We start from the raw sequence: 25766 nt of genomic DNA, 5'->3' as shown, positions 1-25766 counted from the left end.
GTTTTTCCCTTGCTGCTTTTAATATTTTTTCTTTGTATTTAATTTTTGATAGTTTGATTAATATGTGTCTTGGTGTGTTTCTCCTTGGTTTTATCCTGTATGGGACTTTCTGTGCTTTGTGGACTTGAGTGACTATTTCCTTTCCCATATTAGGGAAGTTCTCAAGTATAATCTTTTCAAATATTTTCTCAGTCCCTTTCTTTTTCTCTTCTTCTGGGACCCCTATAATTCTAATGTTGGTGGGTTTAGTGTTGCCCCAGAGGTGTCTAAGACTGTCCTCAATTCTTTTCATTCTTTTTTCTTTATTCTGTTCTGCCATAGTTATTTCCACTATTTTATCTTCCAGGTCACTTATCTGTTCTTCTGCCTCAGTTATTCTGCTATTGATTCCTTCTAGAGAATTTTAAATTTCATTTATTGTGTTGTTCATCATTGTTTGCTTGCTCTTTAATTCTTCTAGGTCTTGGTTGAGATGGAGATCTCTGGGAGAGCTTTCACCATTTGATATTACATGGAGCTGGGAGGTCTCTGGTGGACCAATGTCCTGAACTCAGCTCTCCCACCTCAGAGGCACTGGCCTCACACCCGGCTGGAGTACCAAGACCCTGTTAGCCACACGGCTCAGAAGAAAAGGGAGAAGAAAAGAAAGAAAGAAAGAAAAATTTTTAAAAATACAGTTATTAAAATAAAAAATAATTATTAAAAATAAAAAAATTAAAAAGTAATAAATAAAGAAACAAAGAAGAGAGCAACCAAACCAAAAAACAAATTCACCAATGATAACAAGTACTAAAAACTATAGTTAAAAAAAAAAACAAAAAAAAAAACCCAGACAGACAGAACCCTAGGACAAATGGTAAAAGCAAAGCTTTATAGACAAAATCACACAAAGAAGCATACACATACACACTCGCAGAAAGAGAAAGAGGAAAAATATATACATATCTATATAAAAAAAAGGAAGAGAGCAACCAAATCAATAAACAAATCTACCAATGATAATAAGCTCTAAATACTAAACTAAGATAAACATAAAGCCCGGAACAAATTAGATGCAGAAAGCAACCCCAAGTCTACAGTTGCTCCCAAAGTCCACCTCCTCAATTTGGGATGATTTGTTCTCTTCAGGCATTCCAGAGATGCAGGGTACCTCAAGTTGATTGTGGAGTTTTAATCTGCTGCTCCTGAGGCTGCTGGGAGAGATTTCCTTTTCTCTTCTTTGTTCGCACAGCTCCTGGGGTTCAGCTTTGGATTTGGCCCCGCCTCTGCATGTAGGTCGCCTGAGGGCGTCGCACGGGACTGTGGCAGTGGTGGGCTGCACAGGCTCCTGGGAGGGGAGGTGTGGAGAGTGCCCTGTGCTCGCACACAGGCTTCTTGGTGGCTGCAGCAGCAGCCTTAGCATTTCATGCCCGTCTCTGGGGTCCGCGCTGATAGCCGCGGCTCTTGCCTGTCTCAGGAGCTCGTTTAGGCTGTGCTCTGAATTCCCTCTCCTCGCGCACCCTGAAACAATGGTCTCTCGCCTCTTCGGCAGTTCCAGAGCTCTTCCTGGACTCCCTCCCGGCCAGCTGTGGCGCACTAGCTCCCTTCAGGCTGTGTTCACGCAGCCAACCCCAGTCCTCTCCCTGGGATCCGACCTCTGAAGCCCGAGCCTCAGCTCCCAGCCCCCTCCCGTCCCGGTGGGTGAGCAGACAAGCCTCTCGGATTGGTGAGGGCTGGTCGGCACCCATCCTCTGTGTGGGAATCTCTCCGCTTTGCCCTCTGCACCCGTTGCTGCGCTCTCCTCTGTGGCTCCAAAGCTTCCCACCCGCCCACCCCCTGTCTCTGCCAGTGAAGGGGCTTCCTTGTATGTGGAAACTTTTCCTCCTTCACAGCTCCCTCCCCGAGGTGCAGGTCCCGTCCCTATTCTTTTGTCTCTGTTTTTTCTTTTGTCCTACCCAGGTACGTGGGGAGTTTCTTGCGTTTTGGGAGGTCTGAGGTCTTCTGCCAGCGTTCAGTAGGTGTTCTGTAGGAGTTGTTCCACATGTAGATGTATTTCTGATGTATTTGTGCCGAGGAAGGTGATCTCCATGTCTTACTCCTCTGCCATCTTGAAGGTTTTCCCCAAAACTCTATTCTTGTATCAATTTAAACCACTATAAAACTCTACATGTCAGGATACTAGAGTCAGAAGATCTGGTTGGGATCCTAATTTCTTTTACTGGCTGTGTGACTATGGGTGAATAAATCTTTCTTTAGTTTGTTCCTTCAGTGTTGAAATTCTGGAAGAGGGAAACTTTATATTGTGAGGAATCTAAGTGGGCTTGGGAGTGAGCCTTTCCACGAGCCCATCTCTGCTCTTTTTCATATGATCTTTAAAAATAAAGATGGGGCTTCCCTGGTGGCGCAGTGGTTGAGAGTCCGCCTGCCGATGCAGGGAACACACGTTCGTGCCTCGGTCTGGGAAGATCCCACATGCCGGGAAGCAGCTGGGCCCGTGAGCCATGGCTGCTGAGCCTGCGCATCCGGAGCCTGTGCTCCACAACGGGAGAGGCCACAACAGTGAGAGGCCTGCGTACAGCAAAAAAAAATAAAATAAAATAAAGATGCCTGGCTCCCTCCCCAAGACACTGTGACCTGGGCATCAGGATTTTTTTTTCATTGAAATATAGTTGATTTACAATATTCTGTTAGTTTCAGGTGTACAGCAAAGTGATTCAGATATATATATACACACACGCTCTTTTTCAGATTCTTTTCCATTATAGGTTATTAGGCCAAAGGATTTTTAAAAGCTTCCAGGTGACACTAATGTGCAGCAAAGTTTGGGAGCCACTGTGATCACTATGATCAACTTTGTACCTGCTAATTCCACATGAGGATCTATGTCATTTGCTAGTTCAGGTTTTTTGTTTGTGAGAAGAATTTTAAAAACTAGAAAATCAATCCTTTTTTCTTTTTTTTAATGAGTAGAGTTGATGTACGATATTATATAAGTTTCAGGTGTGCAACAGTTATTCACAATTTTTAAAGGTTATATGGAAAATTATGTTTTAAACCAGGGTCACAAACTAAAATGCCTGCAGGAGCCAGGAAGCCAAAGTGAGTGGTGGGACTGCAGCAGTTGTGTAAATTGGCAGGGGCAGCTCTGCTCCAGCTGCTGTTGCCAGGCAGAAATTGTCAGTTTTTCTCATTTTTCTTTAAAATCCAGAAATCTATATTTTTATATGAAACTTTCCACTTTTAAAATTTTGCATCACATATTATTTTATAGGCTAAGTAAAACATGTCTGTGGGCAGATTTGTTTTGGGAGCTGCCAGTGTGCAACTTCTGTTTTTAAACTTGGTTCTCGCAGGACCAGAAGTGTACTAATTGCATCATCAACATATGTTAAAGTTGGCATTTTTTCTTTGCATTAGGTCTAGTACCTATATGGACTTCCCTTAACAAAGTTTTGTCTTTGATATTAGATTATTCTATGATTTGAGGACCTCAAGCTTTGATAACTTCACTCACTCCTATCACTCATTCCAGCAGGGTGGTCCGCACTAAGGGGTATGCTGTCATTTCCATTTTGATGGTGAAAGCAGTGGCATGTACCCCAGAGTACATTCAGACAGAAGAACCCTGCTCTCATGCTTGGAGTGCCAATCAAGAGTAGATTTTCACACATATAATGCCAAGTCCCAGAAGATTCCCTGGAGATATGACCAGGATTTGAAATGTGATTCACCAGTGGCAAGCCCAGCAGAGGCAGGTGTGGAAGGGCACCAGAGAGGCCTAAAGCACCTCTGTGTTTCCAGGGGCACCAAAATCTCTAGAAGACTACTTCTCAGTTTTGTTCCATTAATTGAAAGTTCTCAGTTATTCACATGCAAGATGCCTCTAAGTAAAATAAGAATAATTCATGTTCACACTTCTGTTCATCTCAAAGAAGTCACTTAACAAAAAAAGCTGGAAGACAATTTATATTGCATGATAATAATGTAGTTATGTTAAGATATCATGATTAAAATACCTGTTTTGGAGGAAACCTCTAATTTTTTTTCTGCTTTTTGGATTATTTTTAGATCATGATGCTGGAAATGGAGTACAGAACCCAGAAGAAGCAGGCATGGTTTCAGAAGAATCAAAATGGGCATCCAGAACTGAAAATATAAAATTAAGTGGAATGGAAAGACAGTTAGACAGTTCCACAAGCAGTTTAAGAACACAACCAAATCCTCAGAAATTCTGGGAAGAAGGCCCAGAATTACCACCAATTTATAGCTCTTTAGCACCCACTAGTGGTCATTTGTTAAGCAACGAGGCCAAAACAGAAAGGGATGACAATCAGTTTACAAAATCTCACAGTCGACCAACACCCCAAATTCAGCCAGTAGGAAATGTGGCACAGTTGCATAGTGTCACGCCTGTAAAGTTGTGTCGCAAAGAGTTACGTCAGATTTCTGCCTTGGAACTGTCGTTACGAAGTTCCAGTCTTGGAGTTGCGGATGGATCTATGACTGCTGATTCCATTGAAGTAGCTAGGAAAACGAGTGACTTAAAAACTTAGGCATTTAATAAGAAAAATTTTAATTTAGTAGGTGGGTAAGATCCCTTTTTCTAATCTGTTAAAAATTAAAGCTTAAGCTCACTAGCTGTTCCCTGAGGATATAAGAAGAAGGGGAGGAAGTAATCCCTAATCTTTTGTATACCATGGATATGTATATCTTCTATAGTATATTTGAGGAGTTTAAATTTGTATTTCCATAATAACCAAACACATGCTTTATCAAGTAATGGAACATTTAAATGTTTCCACTTCTAAATTTGCTTAAAATTTTTTCCAGGCATATTTGAAGAACAAAACTAAGAGTAGAATAATAAACTAAAATATCCATCAAATGTATATTATTATATAATATAAAAGTGTATTATTATTATATTATAAAAGTATGTTATAATACAATAATTATAATATAAATTTATATTGTTATTCTCAAATACAAGTATATTTTGTTATTTTTTAAAAAACAATTAAATATTGCTTATATCAGAGAGAGAGTCACCTGCTGCACATGTTTTGGCTGAAACAGCTGAAAATTTGTGCCAGAATGCACTCTATGGGCTAAGGCAACTGGCTAGGTTTAGGGATTAAGGTTAATTTATGGTCCTCAGAGGCTGAGTGATCATTCTTGACTTTTTAAACATGGTCTCTTCTCTTTTTTCTGGAATTGCTTTTAGAGTATTATATTATTGGTTTGCTAATAATATGGAATATAGGTTTATCATCTCTCTCCTGCCCTATCTATTCAGCATATCTCTCATTATGCTACTAAAATTGGGAGAAATGAATACAATTCCATGGAATACGGAAACAAGGATAGAATAACACTAAAGTATTCTAACATATCAAGGGAAAGGTATCTGGTCATATGGAGTACACCTGTAAAGCTTGACGTCTAGCCAGAGGATCTTTAGCTAATAAGTTGATAGGCTTAATCTGAGATTTTTTCCTCTACAACCTGGTTAGTCAGGCCTGTACACAGGCCGCCCAGATTGCACGGGGGTTGTAAATATGTAAATGAAATTTTTTCTTCAAGATATTTTTGGTCCAAATCTTATATAATGTAAACCTCAGTTTGGAATTAAGAACTAAACATTTCTTTGCCCAACAAATTTTTCATCGTATTTTTCAATCACAGAAAACATTTCATTATAATGACCAGAAGTATGATTTTGTTACTTATGTTGTTATTTTTGTTACTTTTCCAAACTTTTGCTTGTAAAATAAAGTTTTTTCTTAAACCAGTTAATGTTGGGGGGGGGGGCAGTAGCAAAATCACCCTGATTTATGGAAGCTTACTCCATGAGAGTAACCCACTTTATTACTGACTCCAACTTTTCCTACCTGATGCTAAGTTTTTTCTTTTGTTCTTTCCTTTGTTGCTATTGACCCTGACCATCTTACCTAAGACCCAGACTGTTGCCCTGTGCTCAGACTGTTTTCCTTTTCTAGTTTCTAGCCCCTAGGAAGTAGGGTTCCTTGGTCTTACTGGTAAAAAACAGTTCCTATAGGAGAAGAAAACCAACAAAACAAACTTCTAAATTGGTAAATAGTTTCTAGATCTCGTAAGTATGGTATTAAAACTCATTTGAATTATGGTTTAAATAGACTTCTGTGGACTTAACCTGGAAACGGAACCACAAGTTATAATTTTGGCCCAATGAGAAACTGTTTCAACCAACAAATTTACAAACCAACTTAGAGATTTTATTTTTTGAACAGGGACTATTTGAAGACAAGATTCCTGTTTTCAGCTAGTTTTCTCTTTTTGCCTTTGGTTTGTATAATATGTATTTAATATATATCATATATAATGTGTGTTTTAGATAGATAGATAGACAATGGCAAAAGGCCAGTGCCTTAGCAAAGCACAGCAATCATATATTTATTAATATGTACATATTTATTAATGAAGCCCCTAATTTTAAGTTCCTTATAAAATTAAGTAATAATTTAGAAATAATTCATATAAGAATGTATTTTGACATTGGAATTCTGCTTGCCCAAGAAATTGACACATATTTGCTTTACCTGTGGAAATATAAACACATTTCTAAAAGCCAGCTCACTAACAAAGCAAGAAAATTTATATTAAACCAACAATGAGTAGATTTGATAATGCAAATATGAACTGACATCTAAATAACAAAGGTACAATTTTTTTTTCTTCCTTTTGGTTAAACATACATCCTTTATATGCTATGATAGATTTCATATAAATACTCAAACAAACACATATAAATAATGTCCTGGATAATATATTCTGGGAGGGAACCTCTTCTCTTTCTAGTTTAGTCAGTGCAGTCACAAAGGAAAGAAAAATTGTCATCTCCCCCAAGGCAAGTACAATTTTTTTACATTAACTAATAATAAATTTACCCTCTGTTTCACATGCTCTCAGTCTAAACATTTTGTCATTGTTTGCCTTTTTGTGTGTGTATGAAATATGTTTGTGGGTTTTTTTTTTAAAGTTCATTATTTTTTTTCCACCTATAACAGAGCATTTGGAAAGAAACATATTTGCCTCCATAAAGTACTAGTTCTTTCCCTAACTCCAGAGTGTTGTAGATAACAGAGTTGGAGAATTCTGAGTCTGGGAACTATGGGTGGCAAGAACATCAGTGAAGGTGCTTTTGTGCTTTAATGTTTGTTTTCTTTTGCTAATGTCCGCCCCCCCCCCCCGCACTTAGTTCTTCACATCTTCATGAACTCAGTGTCCAAGGAGTAAGCAAAAATATACATATGATCTTCAGTAATGTGGACTTTATTGCCATTGGCTTGTTTGTAATAGTCCAGGTCAATAAAGTGATAAATGCTTATTTAAGAATGGGCGTCTTATATTTTAAAACAAAGTGTCATACTAAGTCTTAGAATGAATTGCTAAGAAGTCAAGTCCTCAGTGGGAGTTTGGTTCTAGAGTCAACACAAATTCTCATGCATTAAAAGCAAGTGTGTTGGGCTTCCCTGGTGGCGCAGTGGTTGCGCGTCCGCCTGCCGATGCAGGGGAACTGGGTTCGCGCCCCGGTCTGGGAGGATCCCGCGTGCCGCGGAGCGGCTGGGCTCGTGAGCCATGGCCGCTGAGCCTGCGCGTCCGAAGCCTGTGCTCCGCAACGGGAGAGGCCACAACAGAGGGAGGCCCGCATACCACAAAAATAAAAAAAAAAAAAAAAAAAAAAGCAAGTGTGACATGTTTTGCTCTTTCATTTATTTCCTTAGGGACATACTTGTGATTTTATAAAACACTGGAGTATGAATAATGAAAGCTCAGTGTCCACTCATGTCTACAATTCCTCTCTCAACTTCACTGGAATTTTTTTAAGTATTCATTATGTATATTTTACATTTAAAGATATAACAGGCTGCAGGCTGCCTTGATTAGTATTGATAACACATTTCTTCTATGTTTATATTTTCAAAAATTGAAAATAAAGTTGAGAGTGAGATCTTGCCCCAATAAATATCCCAAATGCATTGGGTATGTGGTATTTTGAACTCATCTGGGCGGTAGTGTTCAAAGGGTGGATATGGGAGCATCTTTCTAATGGCGAGGAGTATTTTATCACTGTCATTGTTTACCTTGATGCTGATAATAAGAAGTAGACTGACTTTTCGTAAGTTTCATTGTTTTAAAATTCTCTACAAACAATGCACCCCTTAATGCCTGCATCGGGGTGACTGCTTCCGTTCCTTGTTTTTGGAATGCAGTGCATACGTGGCACTGAATACTAGAGTGGTGTTTGATTTTTATAATGGCCTTCATGTTGACACCAACAATACCTCAATGTGGTGGTAGTTAGAACAAGAGAAATTATAAAAAGAAAGCTCAGAAAAACTTGATGTTATAATGTTGGCTTTTGATATTTTGCATAGTTCTTTTTGTCCCTTTTTATATCTTCTTTCCTAGGAATGTCCACAATGAATCAACAGAATTGTCACTATTGTAATTTAACTGAACCCAAATATATTGACTTAGATTTAGGTATTAGGTTCTACTGGTAAATTATTACACAAAACTCTACTGAGTTATCTCTACAGTATTCAAAGAGAAAAATAGAACAATCTCACAGACTTTGTTATAATGAGCAAGATCCTTATATGCCCAAGGAACAGAACCATTCACAACAGAAGAGTAGAAAACTAAACATCTAAAAACTTGTACACTTATGATTTTTGGAAATTTAAAACTCCATTTATTAGTAAATACTTGTGTAATTAAAGTAGAACAAAAGAAATGCATCTTGAAACAATATTTGCATACTGTATTATTGTGTTTTCAAGCTTATTACAGTATATACAAAGCAAGGTATGATTTTTCAAGTCCAAAGTGGTAAATATTGTTAGAATTTATTTGATCTGAGGGGTCTCTTCAAAGAACCACTTCTTGAACCCTGCCCCAAGTAACAACAACAAATTATAGGCAGATTATAACTTACTTACCCCTCACTCCCCACGGTGTTCCAGGATTCAAATAGCTCTGATAAAAACAGAAGAAAAAGAGGTTTGTTTTAAAGCATTCCATAGGCCAGCAAGGAATTTTCAAAAATGTTTTGAGAGAATATATTTTATTTCTCTTGAAGCAACATAAATTTAACTTCGCTCTTTGGCTATCTCTATACCCTAAAGAATATTCCTAGTTAGTATTGAATTTGCCATTTGAAAATATACATCCCAGTTTTTAATACTGATCTCTCTTCCTATATTACTACTAATTCAGGATTGTATGAAAAAAAGCCACCTTAGACAGAATTTGAATGGAAATTGTGGAGCCATTCAATAGAGAATTACAAGAAACATTAGTTTTAGATAAATTTCATCAGTTGTAACATAAACTGAAGAATTTAAGTGAAGGACTTAAGTGATCTTAATGTTGAAGAACCATGAAGAGTATGCAAAAACAAACACTGTAGGCAGAATTGACAAGATTTATCTTTATAAAACAATACTTAAACATTTTGCTTAATTTTTCTCTCTGCTAAAATATCTCTGAATTTTTCTCCTGAAAAATCTTTGGCTAAAAGACTTCCATTCATAATTACAAACCAGCAGCTCTTAGACTGCGCCTTGAGAGGCTGAACTGATGTTATTCATTTTTGTTTGTGGCCTGCAGTGGTATTTCATTGTTCACCATGAAAAGGAGTAAGGAGTGAATCTGAATTGAACTGATTTATAATTTTGATAATTCATAAGTATTATCAAAGTTTTGTTGTTACTTTCTAGCGTGATTATTTTTTTCTAGATTGGGAAAAGGGCAAGGTATTTGTATACTGAGGTGCCAGTCTTCTTTTGAAATTCATACCCATCACCTGGGGGTTGGGCAGCATTTAAATTGTTCCATTCGAAGCCTGGAAGTAAGCCTGTCTGTTTCACTGGACATTTTCCCTAGGTGTCACTGGCTGTAAGACAACCAGAACATGATCATAATGACCCAGGTTATAATCTTAGTAATGGAGTACCTTAAATAATTATATTTTCTAAAACACCAAACAGCCATTAAAAAAAAAAAAAAGCAATGTATGAATCACTTCCTTGCATTTAAAATCACAACCTTATTTTTCAAATGCAACACTAATTATTTAATAAATTATTTGGTAGTGAAACTACTGTTTTTACTACATGTAAATAGTTTGTTGCTTTGTCAAATAAATATATAAAAGCACTTTGAAAACTAAAGCATCATACATGTTTATGATAGAATTACAAGTAGGTTTTCCATAGAGTTGGTTGTCAAAATGTGATAACTTTTTAGCACAAATGTGGTTGCTTACTTTATATATATCAAAAGACATTTTAAAACAAATTCTCAGAGTTTTAATTATATATGTTAGCAACCGTAGAAATAACTAGTCTCTGGGAAGTTTCATGTGAATTCAATTCTCACAAGAAAATATTTTAAAGACTTGGCTGAGTCTATTTTTATAGGCCTCAGAAGTGCTTCATGACTATTTCTTTGATTTACAAACAAAAAAATATGTTTTTACTGGGTTTTTAACCACCAGTTTTTGGCCATTTGTTACTTATTTCTTTAGTAACAATTACATTTTTTTGTTATTGATGAATTCTGGCTAGAAAATAACTTTTCTGGGACTTCCCTGGTGGTGCAGTGGTTAAGAATCTGCCTGCCAATGCAGGGGACACGGGTTCAAGCCCTGGTCTGGAAAGATACATGCCGCGGAGCGATTGAGCCCGTGCGCCACAACTACTGATCCCGTGCAGCACAACTGCTGAGCCCATGCACTGCAACTACTGAAGCTGGCATGCCTAGAGCCCGTGCTCCGCAACAAGAGAAGCCACCGCAATGAGAACCCTGTGCACCACAATGAAGAGTGGCCCCCGCTTGCCACAACTAGAGAAAGCCTGAGCACAGCAACAAAGACCCAACACAGCCAAAAATTAAAAAGAAAAAAAAAAAGAAAGAAAATAACTTTTCTTAAAACTGAAAAGTCTAGTTTTTATTTGGTAAATATTTTAAGCTCAATTTTTCCCTCAGGGAAACTGTAAAAGTTAATTTTTTGGTACATGTATAGGTATGTGATCAAATTAACAGCAAAGTCTTTGGCCTTTCATACTCTCAGCTACTATATACAAGAAGTATATCAGAATTAAATCTAACATTACCATGGCAGTCTCCTTTGTAAGTATTCTGAGGGAAGCTCATTTCCCTTAGCTTGCAAGTATCTGCCAATGTTAAGGAATATTTTGTCTCTATTTAGATCAATGCACCCATGACCTGTGAAGCCAAGTAATCAAAGAGAAGGCCAAGACTTTAAGTGTAATGGAACCTATAATCAGAAGAATTCTAGTGGATTGTGAACAAACAGAGAGGAAAAATACTAACACACTTTTCCTGGGAGAGTTACTTTCATTGGTCCTCTTTTAAGGTTTATTACAAAGTTCACTATCTCACTAATCACTGAGAAGGGAAACTAGATGTAAGGACCTGATTATGTGAGTTTAATTGGCCAGGCTACAGCAAACCAAAATACCCTTCAGAACCAGGCCAGTACCCCGGGGTTTAGTTCTTGTATGGGGAAAAGTCTGTGCCTCTTTCAAAGGGTGAGCTGATAATTAAAGTTACTTGTATTCTGAAGACATCACAAAAATGGCATCTATAGACAACTGATGGAAATTTTCTTTAGATATTTATAGGCATTTTTCTGCTTTATGTTTTCTATTAACCTTTTATCATTGAGGCTAGAGCTGAGAACTAAAAGCCCTATCACTCAAGGAACTTACATTGATTGCAGTGATGAGTACTATGGAGAAAATAAAGTAGGGTAAGGGAATAGGGAATCAAGGATGCTTTTTTTTTAGTTAGAAATTGTTTCTGAGTTAGGCAAACACACAAAGCTGTAAAAACCAGATGTAAGCTCACCAACTTAAAAATTGCTTTTCAATTGACCCAGTGCGTGCATGCTCAGAAGGGTCAATTATCATAAATTGCATCTGAACACAGAAATCCCATCCAGCCAGTTTTTATGCGAGGGGAAGAGCACTGACTAATTTTGCTGAGCCATTGGAAACTGCTCTAGATCTACTGTTTTGATCTATACAGTTGCTTAGGACTTATTTCAAGTTTAGGATCACATTTCACCTAAAAACTTTTTGAGATAAAATTCACATAACAGGGCTTCCCTGGTGGCGCAGTGGTTGCGCGTCCGCCTGCCGATGCAGGGGAACCGGGTTCGCGCCCCGGTCTGGGAAGATCCCACATGCCGCGGAGCGGCTGGGCCCATGAGCCACATACCCAAAAAAAAAAAAAAAAAAAAAAAAAAAAAATTCACATAACAAAAAAGTTACCATCTTAAAGTGCACAGTTCAGTAGTTTTTGGTATATTCACTGTGTTGTGCAATCTTACTAATTCCAGAACATTTTCATCATGCCAAAAAAACCACTGTTCTTATTAGTAATCAGTCCCAATTTTCATTTTTTCCCATCCCCTGGCAACCAGTAATCTCTGTCTCTGTGGAATTGCCTGTTTTTGACATTTCATACATCCTTTAGTGTATGGCTTCTTTTCCTTAGGATAATGTTTCCAAGATTCATTCATGTAGCCTGTAAGAGTATTTCATTCCTTTTTATGACTGAATAATAATCCATTATGTGGATATACCACACTTTGTTTATCCATTCATGAGTTGATGGACATTTGGATTATTTCTATTTTTTGGCTCTTATGAATAACCATGCTATGGAATGCTATAAACATCTGTGTACAAGCTTTTGTGTGAATGTTTTCAGTTCTCTTGGGTATATGCCTAAGAGTGGAATTTGTGAGTCATATGGTAAATCTACGTTTAACTTTTGGAGAGATTGCTGCACTGTTTTCCATAGCAGCTGCACCATTTTACATTCCCACCAGCAGTGTATGAGGGTTCCAATTACTTTACATCCTTGCCAACACTTGTTATTGTCTGTCTTTTTTATTATACCCATCCTAGTGGATGTGAAGTGGTATCTCACTGTGTTTTGAGTTACATTTTCCTAATGACTAATGATACTGAATATTTTTTTCATGTGTTTATTGGCCATTTGTTTGTCTTCTCTGGAGAAATGTCTGTTCAAATCCTTTGCCCCTTTAAAACTGAGTTATTTGTGTTTTCAATGTTGAATTGTAAGAGTTCTTTATATTTGCTAGATACAAGTCCCTTATCATATATGATTTGCAAATATTTTCTCCCATTCTGTGTTGTCTTTTTACTTTTCTGATGGTGTCCTTTGCATTGCAGAAGTTTTTGCTTTTGATGAAATCCAGTTTATCTTTTTTTCTTTTGGTTGGTTGTGCTTTAGTTGTCATATCTAAGAAACCATTGCCTACTCCAATATCATACAGATTTACACCTGTCTTTCCTTCTAAGAGTTTTATTGTTGGGACTCCCCTGGTGGCACAGTGGTTAAGAATCCACCTGCCAATGCAGGGGACACGGGTTCGAGCCCTGGTCCGGGAAGATCCTACATGCTGCAGAGCAACTAAGCCCATGCGCCAGAACTACTGAGCCTGCACTCTAGAGCTTGTGAGTCACAACTACTGGGCCTGCGTGCTGCAACTACTGAAGCCCATGTGCCTAGAGCCCATGCTCCGCAACAAGAGAAGCCACCACAATGAGAAGCCCGTGCACCACAACGAAGAGTAGCCCCTGCTTGCTGCAACTAGAGAAAGCCTGCGCGTAGCAACGAAGACCCAAGCAGCCATAAATAAATAAATAAATAGAGTTTTATTATTTTAGTTCTTACATTTATGTCTAGGGTCCATTTTGAATTAATTTTTGTATGTGGTGTGAGGTAGAGGTTCAACTTCATTCTTTTGCATGTGGATATCAAGTTGTCTCAGCACCATTTACTGAAAAAAACTATCTTTTCCTTATTGAGTTGTCTTGGCACCCTTGTTGAAAGCTAATTGACCATAGATGTTTGAGTTTGCTTATGGACTCTTGATTCTATTCCATTGGCTTATATCTTATGCTAGTGCCACACTTGATTGCTGTAGCTATGTAGTAAATTTTGAAGTTGGGAAGTGTCAGTTTACCAGCTTTATCCTTTTTCAATATTGTTTTGGCTATTTAGGGTCCCTTGAGTTTAAATATGAATGTTAGGAACAGCTTATCCATTTCTGCAAAAAAGTCTGTTGGAATTTTGATAGGAATTACATTGAATATGTAGCTATATTTGGGGAGTATTGCCATCTTAACAACATTAAGTTTTCCAGTCCATAAACATGGGCTGTCTTTTATTTATTTATATCTTTAATTTCTTTTAACCATCTTTTGTAGTTTTCAGTGTACAAGTCTTATGCTTCTTTGGCTAAATTTATTCCTGAATATTTCTTTTCTTTTGATGCTATTGTAAATGGACTTGTTCTATTAATTTCATTTTCAGATTGTTCATTGCTAGTGTATAGAAATACAACTAATTTTTGTATATTGATCACAATTTGTGGTGGATAGTAAATTTGGATTAGAAACACACCACACCATGAATCAAGGAACTTAGGTAATGTTTACCCATACAAACTGACTGAACGAGCAGAAATCCACCTTTTTTTTTTTTTTTTTTAATTGGCCGCGCTGCACGGCTTGCAGGATCTTAGTTCCCTAACCAGGGATTGAACCCGTGCCCCCCTGCAGTGGAAGCTCGGAGTTCTAACCACTGGACTGCTAAGGAATTCCCAGAAATCCAACTTTTTTTTGTTGATGATGATGATAACTTTTTAGCTGATTATTTTAAGATTATTCCTTCAAGAATTATTTGTTTTTCTTATTGCTAGGTGAAGGATGGTAAGAGCATAGAGCACCACTAGGTAATTTAGCTTTTGTAGTCTATAGTCTCAGGTCTTTCACATGTATTTTTCCTATTTAAGTAAAACACAAATGGAACAATCCTCAGCACCCTGTCTCTCTGTATCATCAGGATACTTTCTGCATATTCCTCAATGCTATATATTTTAAAGATTAATGGTGATGCAGAGAAAGCTAATTTATTCAATCAATTTCTATGTGCTAGGTGTTATGCTAAATGCTAAAAAAAAACAGAGTTTAATAAATCACAGACCCATCCACCAAGAAGCACACAGTCTGTTGAATAAAGACAGACAGTAACATTTTGACCATTTGAACGCATACAAGGAGCCTGGCACTCTAGTGACATACAAGTGAGTAAAAGGCCAGGTTTCTGTTTTAATGGGACTCACAATATAAAGGAGAATATAATGGCTCTGGTAAAAATATAGAGGGCACTATGGGAGTATGGAGGAAGGGCTTTTAACGTTCAAGGGTAAGGGAAGCCTTCCCTAAGAAGGTGCCCCTTGTGTCTTAATGGATAAGTTGGGTTTTAGAAGGTATAAGAATAAGAGGAATAGCATTTTAAATCAGGAAACCCCATTGTAAAGGCTAAGAAAGGGGAGACAACACCATATACTCAGGGAACTGCAAGCAGTTTAGAAATGGTCCTAGTACATTGGGGACTCCAAATAAGGATCTGCTGAGTGACTGAATTAGTGCTGGGTGTAAGGGATGGCTGAAGCTGAGGATAGGAAGGTAGCTTAGATCACAAAAGGACCACACTAAAGAATCGAAAGGCTATGGAAAGCCTGCTGCATTTATTCTGTACAATTTACACAGCAATTGGACTGGTTTACTTTTGCTGCCCGAAATCCTTTTTCTTTAGACATAGTACAGATGATGTACAAAATACCAGAAGAGAATTTAAAACCCATTAAGTAGAACTAATTATTTACAAATAATTTATAGGTGATATCTATGTCTATATCTATGCATAACATCGATTTTAATCACTGCAAGGCTCCTGAGGAAAATCCTTTTTTTTTTTTGGTCTAGTGTGAGAGGGTATTTAAAAATTAATTATTTTTGAAAGTATAAAATAGCCTTTCATAAAACAATTCCATATTCATGTAGGTCATTTTTCAAATTCAAGTTAGTGACATTTGACTTCATATAAATAGTACACTATAAATAACACCATAGTAAGGGCAAGGGAAGGAGGTAGCTGAGTCAAAATACTAGCAAAGCCATATTGACATTTCTATTTTGTAGTGGGCAGTGTGAAGGTAGAATGAAAAAGTTTAGCTTATTTGATTTATCCAATTCTCTTGAAAAAGATATTTTAAAATTAATTATTAATCAGGAATAGTTCTACTTACAATCTTAATATTACTGTGGGATGATTAATGATCAGTCTATTAAATTGACTGAATTAAAAACAATATTACAACATTTCCCTCTTCTCACTTGGCATTAATTTTTTCTTAAGTGTAAGAAAAAAATTTTTTCTTACATTTTTTTCTTGTCATTTTTTTCAAAGTGACAGCATATATGGTTTGAGTCAAATAATTACAAGGCTCGTAACAATAAACAGAAGGCCCTGCTCCATTGGTCGTCACTCTGATGCCTGCTTCTCAAAGGAAAACTGCTGTTCTACTATTTAACTCCACGTTTCTAAAGAGCACATTTCTTTTTTTCTTTTCTTTTTAAAAAATTAATAGTAATCTTTTATTTATTTATTTACTTACTTATATATATTTTTGGCTGTGTTGTGTCTTCGTTTCTGTGCGAGGGCTTTCTCTAGTTGCAGCGAGCGGGGGGCCCTCTTCGTCGCGGTGCGCGGGCCTCTCACTCTCGCGGCCTCTCTTGCTGCGGAGCACAGGCTCCAGACGCGCAGGCTCAGTAGTTGTGGCGCACGGGCTTAGTTGCTCCGCGGCATGTGGGATCTTCCCAGACCAGGGCTCGAAACCATGTCCCCTGCATTAGCAGGCTGATTCTCAACCACTGTGGTACCAGGGAAGCCCTAAAGAGCACATTTCTATTGCCATGGCTTAGTTATTCCGTTTTAGCCATTTTATGCCATTTACTAATTTCCCAATATGCTTATATCCCATTGTTCAGTGTTTATATATTTTAATCTCTATGTTATATATTGTCCACAGCATCCCATGTTATATCAGTCAGGAGAGGTTAATTATGCTGCATTAACAAATTACCACAAAAACCTCAGTGGCCTACAACAATAAAGGGTTATTTCTCATTTACACAGCATGTTGGAGGCAGGCCAGCTGCAGTTCGCTCTACGGTGTCTGCATTCAGGACTCAGATGGCCAGAGGCAGCTTCTAACAAGTGCCCACTTTGTGGCAGGGCTAGAGACACGGCTCTAAAGATTCTGCCTGTGCCTCTATTTCCCTGGCCACTGTAATTCACCCTGCCAGGTCTGACATCAATGAGGCAGGGAAGTATAATTCTCCTCCAGGAAAGTAACATCAAGTATTAAACAATCATACAGTCCACCACAATTATTTTGTTTTCCCTGGAATTTATAGCCCCCTCTTCCTTGGGTTGCTTAGTTTTCTCTATACCCTATCACCATTTCATCTCTATGTGATCCATCAGAGCTGTGAAATTTCTCTCATAAGGTTCAAACACAGTAGGTAATCGATCAATTCTGTGGTTTTTATAGTTGTTGTTATTTTTTCCTTGGAGACATCCCTTCTGGAGCCCTCCATCCTCCTGTGTCAGAGTAGACTGTTTGCTCTCCAGGCCTGCTACACAGTCATCATCCTGGAACTTCCCTTCACCTTTATCTCAGGAATTCTCCCTATTTTCTCCTTTGTTGGAGCTCCTGTTTACCAGGTAGGTCCTATGTGTTTCTGTTTCTTGGTTTACACCCTTATTTTGATGAGGCATCTCCCTTTAGTAGATTCCTGAGCATATGTGAGTTAAAATTTTTTACTTTGACATCTTTTTCTGGTCCCTCCATTGTCTCTGTTTCCTCTGTTTCTTTTCTTTTTTCTTTCTTCTTCTTCTTTCGTTCCTTCCTTCCTTCTTTCCCACCCTCTCTCTCTCTCTGCCTTTTTCTTTTTTTCTTTCTTTCTCCTGTTTGTTCATTTCAGGCTCTTTCATGTAAGGAGGTTTCTTCAAATATCTGGAGATCCTGGACTATTCACTATGGACTAACAGTGGATGAGAGCTTCTGTTGGTAGGAACAGGACTTGTCTACTGTTGGGCTTCATTGTACAGAGATAGGTGACAAGCCACATTCTCCATTACAGAACCCCCAATTGTCAATATTTGTAAGCCTTTACTCTTGGACCAGCTGGTTTTCCACCCAGAGGAAGCTTCTGATTCCCTGACAGGATCCCAGCATTCTAGAATCTGAATTCGGGAATTAAGCTGGGGTGGGGGGGGATATGTCTCATAACTCAACATGCACAACTTCATTTAATTCTGCTTTTCTACGGAGTGAGTCATCCCTGTGCTTAGCTCTGCCTGGGGTCCAGAGGAGCTCTGAGTCAAATTCTCCAGAAAGTATACTTCCTATCTACTGAGTTAAGGCAGCAGGGAATGGGTTAGGGACTCGGGGAAGGAAGGGTCCCACTGTTCACCATAAAATCTTCATAATAAATTCTCATTCTCAGTCCCACTCTACTTCTGCCTTCAGAGGTGCGGCAGCTCTAGCTTCAGACCCTTTCTAGGGTCTGGGATGTGAAAAGGTTCACTCTGGCTGGCTCAACCTCCTCCCAGAAGCTTAGATATTAAATTTCTTAGTTTGGGTAAGTTAGTTGTCACTCATCCATCTCCTTCCATGTTCCTAAGTTTGTTGACATCCTTCTTCAGCAGGGATCTTTTTTCCTGTTTGCATTGTCTTTATGGGTTTATACCTTTTTTATCCCTTCACTCTCATTTTAATGAGGTATCTGGAGTGAGTAGAGAAAAACATGTGATCAATGCACTGTGTTGAACCAGAAGTCTCCTTACCATTAACATGAATAGATGTAACGAACATGTTTTCTAAGTGGGAGAAGTCCAAGTATAGTTATAGGCAGTTCTATAAGAATTAGATATAGATTAGTATCATAATATACCTAAATTTTATTGAGTGCTTATATGTGCTAAAAAGTCCTTTAAATGCTTATATATATAATATACATTAATATTTTATCCTCACAATAACCCCATGAGATGGATGCTGTGATTCAACACCTAGCAGTCTGACTCCAGACCACCTATGCTATATAATGGGGTACTTCATGTTTTAAACTACAGGTAATCTTGTTATTTTCAACTTGTCAGGCCTCTAATCAATCCCTATTTATTGTTAGCTTAAGCTATAGCTGAGGTTTTTCACATAGAATTTTAACATTTACAGCACATTATTTGATGTGGCAAAGCTAGCATCACTTTTGATGTGTCTATTTGAAGATACATGTTGGAGGTAGAAGGAGTAGTTTATGACAAATTTTAAAGCATAGTCATTTAAACTGGGAACCCTGGCATGTGTTTATTTTATAATACAGACAGATGGGCATTTCCTCTTAAAGAAAGCAGTCACCATCTGTAATCTGGGAGGTCAAAGAGAAGCAATTAGAAATCTCACATTAGTAACAAAACTTTAAAGTGCCTGAAACATGCAAGAGTTTAACATCTTAAAACGCTGATGGCCTTGAACACCGTAATTCAGAGCATTCAGCCCCTCATTCTTTGAAGATTTTAGGACCAGGCTCATTATCACTCTCTTCAAGGCTACTCACTACTCCAACACCACTGTCATGTCTGCAGATAATTCTTTGCAAGATATAGATATAGACATAGATATCTTTCAAATCCTTACTGCCTCTCAGTTCCTTGACCATCTCTCTTCGAATGATCTTAGCCCTCTGCTATCTCAGCTACCCACTCTTATGGTCATTCCCTACACCTTGACATTACTGACATTACTTCTAATTTTAATTTCAAGCCTACTACTCTCCAACCCATATCTTCTCTTTTCAGGTCATTCTCTATGGTACCTAAACTCCAACAATTCTTCAACCTGATCAGAAACACCATTCCATTCACCCTCCCATCTTGTCACAGTTCCCCACCCCTCTCAAAGCCTTATTTCTTACCACATCTGAAATTATAATGCCTTCTTTGCATCTACCCTCAACTACCCTTTGCCAATCTCTCCCCATCCTACTTGCCCAGCCAAATCTCAGTCCTGGGTAATCCAAAACTGCCTACTCAGTGCTTGTGCATTGCATGAGCAACTAAATCTGTCTAGAGAAAAATGCACAACCATACTGACTGGTCTCACTATAAATTCATGGCCACTCACTCAGGTGGGCCCTTATTAGTGCCTGGAAACCTTACCATGTTTCCCTCATCAATTCCCTCTCCCACACTGACAGACTAGTATTTCATCTCTCTTCTTCTCTCCCTCCCCCGCTAACTCCCCCCTCATTACTTTAGTTAATAACTACATGAGCCACAGTAGGCTAAACTGTTATAACAAACAAAAATGTTATGGCTCCCACTCAAAAGAAATTTATACCTTGCTCACAAAATAATCCAGAGTGGGTGTTCCAGGTCAATGGGCAGCTCTCCTTCATCCCGGCTCGTTCTTTCTTGTGGTTCTGCCAACCCCAGGGACTTGTAGTCATCTGCATAATCCAGCTGGCAGGAAGGAAAAACGCATGAAGGAGGCACGCTAGCCTGGCAGTGGCCGACATCATCTCTGCTCACATTCCAGTAGCAATAACTTCACATTTGACCATACCCAACTGAAAGAAAGGCTGAGAAAAATAGTCTCTGTGGTCAGGAAGAAAGAGAGAATACATTGTGATGGACAATTACCAGTCTCCCAAAATGATCTTGTTTCTTATTTCACTGAGAAAATAGAAGCAACTAGAAAAGATCTTCTACTTTGTCCCACTATCAAATCCACAAACCTACTTTGATATGTCCCATATATGTGGGGACTGGAGGGATTATATTTCTAGGCTGTCCCCAATCACAAAGGGGCAGTTTCCAAGCTTTCAGTTAGAACAACATGGTCATAATGACCACACCACCTAATCACAAAGTTCAAACATACCTTCTTTCCTTGAACTTTTCGACCTCTGTGGTTTTGGATATTGTGATCAACCCTCCTTCCTGCCCCTGTCTTTGTGAAACTCCATTGTATCTTGCTTTGGTGATTCTGCATTTCTCTGGTTCTCCTCCCACTTCCTCCTCTCTTTCTTTGCTGGCTTCTCTATCTAGATTAGATCCCTTCTTTATTTGTTGGCTTTTCTCATCTAGGTCTGAGCTTCTTAAACTTTAATGTGATACAAATCACTTGGGGTTCTTGTTCAACTGAAGACCTGATTCAGCAGGTCTGGGGTGGGGAGGGCTGAGATTCCACCTTTCCAACAAATCCCCTGGTGATGCTGGGCCAGTGCAGCTGGGCCATTGACCATGCTTTGAGTAGCAAGGTTCTAAAGATGTTCTCCAAGATTCTGCCCTTTGTTTTCTTCTTTTCTCTCACAGTGATATCACTGCTAGGCTGATAACTTCCCAATCTATCTTGTAGTTCAACCCTCTTACCCTTACTTCAAAACTTTTACATCTAACTTCTCTGTGTCCACCTCTATCTGGCTGTCTCAACAATCTTTCAAACCCTTAAAATGTCCAAGTCTAAATTGATCTCTCAAGAAGCAGTTCCTATTCCTATCTCTAATTGTCTTTTTTTAATCTTCTATAATTATCTCCAAACTCAAAACCTCCATTACCTTTTATTTTTCTCTTCCTCCTTCATGTATGTTCTCAAGCAATCCCCTCTTACTGGAAAACCAATTAATCAAATGCCAAATTCTATAGATTCTGCTTCCACATCATCTTTCAGCCAAGCTCTTTTATATTCCTCCTGCCTTACCTTTAGTTCAGATTTATCATTACCTTTTACCTGGCCTATCGCAAGTCTATCTGACCATTTTCCCACCTCTGATTTCTGTATCCATTCACAGAGAGATCAAAGAAAAGCAAGGTTTTTAAACCCCCAAACTTTTAAACCACAAAAACTAAGGAATGATTTGAATACAAATTCTTCCACTTGGCATCCCAGGCCCCATTCTCCTCTGTGTCTGCCACTTCTCAACATGCCCTAGAGCCTTACCATTTGCTTTTCCTGAACACAACTTCCATTGATTCACCTTCATATATGTTCTCATGCTGTCTCTTCTTGCTGTAAAACCATCCCCATCTCCTTCAAGGTCAATCCCAAATGCCTTCTCCTCCTTACTGCCTTTCTTTCCTGATTCCCCAGACAGGTCTGAGCAGTTCCCTGACATTCTGCAGTACTCTGTATTTTTCACATGGCATCTGTCATAGTTTGTCTTTTAACTGTTTTATCCTTGTTTTATTTCTTATTTTGAAGGCAAGGATAACAGCTTTAACTTCCCTCTGTAACCCTGCAGCGTCTTACCTATGGGGGCGTCTACTATTAGTTGAAAGAAAGTGATTTAGGAAGATGATGTGACGCAACGGTAAGCAGCACAGAATTTGAAGTCAGGACAGCTGTGTTTCGGCTGTGCCGTTTACTCGATGTGAGGCTTTGGGTAAGTCACTTAACTTGGCTTGTAAAATGAGAATCCTACTACCTGATGGAGCACCAACGGAGGTAACGTGAAAGTGCTGTAACTCTACAGAGAACTGAGCAATGTTCATTATTTTCCTTACAGAGAACTGATGCAGTGTTTCTATTCAAATCTTGTTTGCAGGACCAACCCTACTTCACTAACTGGAGGTCGAGCCCGGAGGGGCTGGGAATTCGGGCCCCCACGTTCCACTGGCCCTTTTCCACTGCAGGGCTCTCTAACTGCTCTCCGCGATGCAGGTGAAGCCGCCGAACTGCGGGGGAATAGCCTGGAGTCCTATTCTCTCGGGAGGCCTCCGTCCTTCCACCTACTCCGGGTAAGCCCTTCTCTTCCCGGTAACCCCGAAGACCGCGGCGCCGCCGCCTACGTGAGACGTTTGGACCCTGCCCGGCCCCCGTAGCTCCCCTTCTCCAGCAGGTGGGTCTGGTCCTTTCCCCCAACTCCGGACGCTCACGTCACCCGCTAACCTCTACCCACGCGACAGCGCCGCAACTAACCTAGAAAATAAACAAACCCCCGCGCGCGGCAGCGGGCGCGCCAGGCCCCTCCCCCGCTCCGCCCCGCGGCTCTCACGCCGCCCCCTCTGCCGGGACTTCCCTCCCGCCCTCGGCTCGCGGCCGCGTTTTCCCCGCCCCTCACCGCAGCCCGCAGCCGCGCTCCCCGCCGCTGTCCGCCCGGCCCGGCGCCCCGGGGCCCGTTAGTGCTCCGCGCCCGCTCGCGGGGCCGCCGTGCGACCCCCGCCCGGCGCGAGCCCGCCCCTTCCCCCCGACACTTGACCCAGCGCAGTCCCAACGCCCAGTGCGGCCGCCCCAGGAGCCGCGGAGCGGCGGCGGTGGGGGGAGGAGGGAGAGGAGGGCCGTGCCGGCGGCCGGGGAGGCCCGGTGAGTACGCGGAGGGCGGGCCGCCTCGCGGGGGTCCGCTCCGGGGCCCCTGAGGCGGTGGTGGAGGCTCGGCCGCGCCGCTCCGTGCGCCCCGCTCTCGGCAGTTGGGGACTCGGCCTGAGGCGATGGGCCCCGCTGTCCGGAGCCGCTGGGCAGAGTGCGCGGGAGGGCCGCTCCTTGGGAAGGGCCGCGGCCCCGACGCTCGGCGCTGGTCTCGGGGGCGGCGGAGAGAGACCCGCGCCGACCTCAGGCCCAGGCGCCCGGGCGGTGCCTGCGGCTCCCGAGACCTCGCGGGGGCCGGGGCCAGGGTCGACCGCGGTCGCGGGGCCGTCGAGTGACAGGTGCCGCCGCCCCCTCCCCGCCGCGGGCATCGCGCTCCCGCCCGGGGAACCAGGCGCTCGGAAATTTCTGGAGCTTCGACCTGACTCGCTGTTTTCTCCCTTTCAGGTTTTGAAGCCGCTTCTCTGCCCGAGTTAGGTCTCGCCCAGCTCTGTTTCCTTCTCTATGTACTTTGCGCGAATAAGTTTTGGAGCATCGGTTAACAGCCTGTGGGTGAAATTTGGCTTTCATTCGTGAATGAGGTATAGTGAATTACTTTTTGAGTAAAGTGCTCCTCCTCCTCTCCGCTAACTATTGAAGAGTAAACGGGAGAAGGGTTTTGAATTTTGTTTGTTTGTTGTAGTTATTGTTTGGAACAAGCAGTCTTCCAGAATTTTTGTCATCTCTAGCACTTAGGGTGCTTGGTAGATATTGAACAGTGATAAGAAATGACTTATTAAATTGTCTTTTCTCTCCGCCTTGTTTTAGATTTTTCATTCTTACCTTAGCTAGATTCTACAATTGAGTAGGTGCTATGGCTTTCATTAGAAGCACTAATGAAAGATTATCTTTCCTCTACTGAAAAGCCAGTGAAATTTTCTTTGCACCGTTCAGTACTATTTCTTTACGTAGTAAACGTGCTTGTGATTGTAACCTGAATCATCAATTTAGTGAATTTGACTTGCAGCCATAAGAATATTGAACTTTGTGGCAATTAAAATTTTTTTAAATCTTTAATCTGTGGAAACGTAGATTTTTTTTTCTCAACAGGTTCATAACACCTAAGTTCTCATCAGTCAAATCCTAATTAATGGAAGATATTGTCATAAATGGTTACAACAAACTTATCTATAAGATAATCAGTCAGGTGGCTTCACTCTTTAAGAGTGAAGAACCTAGAAGTTGACCAAGAGATCACTGGGGCAAATGAAAATACATGTGCTTTATTCATGGGCGAATCCGTTAGGTCCTCAGCCGGTACCTGCTTGTACCTTTTGCCTAGGTTTTTCAACCCATAGAAATTAGGTGATGCAGATTGGAGAGGGGAGGCAGTATTTAACTATGAAGAAAAAAAATGGAATTTAGGGCATACCCATTAAGTTTATATGGTTTGTTTGCATTAAGTTTGTTGCGAGCAAAGTTTTGGTATGCTCTTGGCACTTACTGTTTGTGAACCTTACTTTATAAGAAGCCAAAGTGAAAGATATTGTGTAGTTGTGTTATTTGAGGAACAGAACGTGAAATAATACGATAAAAAAATTTCACCAGGTAATAAGTCACTCATACTCAATGGCATTTCATTTTATGGTTTTTGGTTTTTTTTTTAAATCTAAGCTACATTTCAGTGAGACCACACTAGTTGGTATCTACATGGTATTCACTTCTTTTTTCATCAGGCTTACTGGTCGATAGTGTTAATGGAAGATGACTATCGTTCCATTTTATAAAAGAGATATATTTGGTCTTGATTGAGGAGCTTATACATATACCAGTTTTGAAGTGCCCTAATTGTGGTTCCCTGGACTGAGGTATGGCTGCTCCTACCAGCTTTCTTGACCTTAGAGAGATCATAGTCTAAAGGGATTACATCATAGTGGCATTGGTCCTCAGAACTTTAGTAGAGGAGCCCAAGAGGATCAGCTGTTTATAAATCCCTCTGCTTGCAGTTTAGGCTATTCTTTTTAAAAAGTAGTTTACTTAAGCTCCTCATGTATCCTAATTCTTTTTAATCAATACTTTGAAACCAGTTGTGTTTCCTAAACAAATATGTTTCCTAAACAAAATTAGTTGTGGTGATAATCAGTAGAATGGCCCTTACAATGAAGCAACTTTGAACTGTTAATAATCACTGTTAACTCACATTTGCATTCTGGGAATTGGGGATTATCTCTAGCGCACTTTGCATTTTCTTTTGCTTCATTCTATTTTAGAGCCTGTCTTTGAATGCATAGATAGCTGTGTACTTGGGGAATGTAAATATTTTTTAAAAAACCAATAAATGTATCTTCTGTGTGCCAGGTCCTGTGGTTTTGTTAGGGGTGGAAAGAGGAAGCTCTTACCTTTCAGGATATTGAAATCAGGATTATAAGGGGCTAGGCACAACAGTAAACAGATAATTTTAATTAAATATATTCATTAATAA

General features: G+C 39.9%; 2 protein-coding genes and 1 long non-coding RNA gene across 11 annotated transcripts in view; 2 read left to right on the top strand and 1 right to left on the bottom strand.

Moving 5' to 3' along the window:
• KIF27 (kinesin family member 27) overlaps positions 1 to 4862 on the top strand; it is a 91423-nt gene extending 86561 nt beyond the window's left edge. For all 6 annotated transcript variants that reach the window (XM_024132892.3, XM_024132887.3, XM_028494089.2 and 3 more), the window contains one exon: positions 4048 to 4862. In XM_024132892.3, the coding sequence (XP_023988660.1) occupies positions 4048 to 4532 (485 nt within the window). In that variant the 3' untranslated portion in view covers positions 4533 to 4862. The remainder of the gene's footprint in view (positions 1 to 4047) is intronic.
• Positions 4058 to 22244, bottom strand: LOC114486896 (uncharacterized). 2 transcript variants are annotated; one of them, XR_008618262.1, is made up of 4 exons: positions 21944 to 22244; positions 20342 to 20463; positions 8964 to 9000; positions 4058 to 4125 (listed from the first exon to the last, which is right to left on the bottom strand). It is a non-coding gene; the product is annotated as an uncharacterized lncRNA (long non-coding RNA). The 2 variants fall into 2 exon arrangements; XR_003681293.1 differs by lacking the exon at positions 21944 to 22244 and adding an exon at positions 20885 to 21460.
• A 755-nt stretch (positions 22245 to 22999) lies between these two features.
• GKAP1 (G kinase anchoring protein 1) overlaps positions 23000 to 25766 on the top strand; it is an 80336-nt gene continuing 77569 nt past the window's right edge. For 2 of the 3 annotated variants that reach the window (XM_028494092.2, XM_028494091.2), the window contains exons 1-2: positions 23094 to 23305; positions 23753 to 23886. The gene's annotated coding sequence lies outside the window, so the exon portion shown is untranslated. Of the gene's footprint in view, positions 23306 to 23752; positions 23887 to 25766 lie in introns of all 3 variants that reach the window. The other variant, XM_024132846.2, reaches the window with a different exon arrangement.

Source organism: Physeter macrocephalus, chromosome 9 (genome assembly GCF_002837175.3).
Source record: "Physeter macrocephalus isolate SW-GA chromosome 9, ASM283717v5, whole genome shotgun sequence".
Taxonomy (NCBI): Eukaryota; Metazoa; Chordata; class Mammalia; order Artiodactyla; family Physeteridae; genus Physeter; species Physeter macrocephalus.
This window is presented reverse-complemented; position numbering and strand designations above follow the sequence as displayed.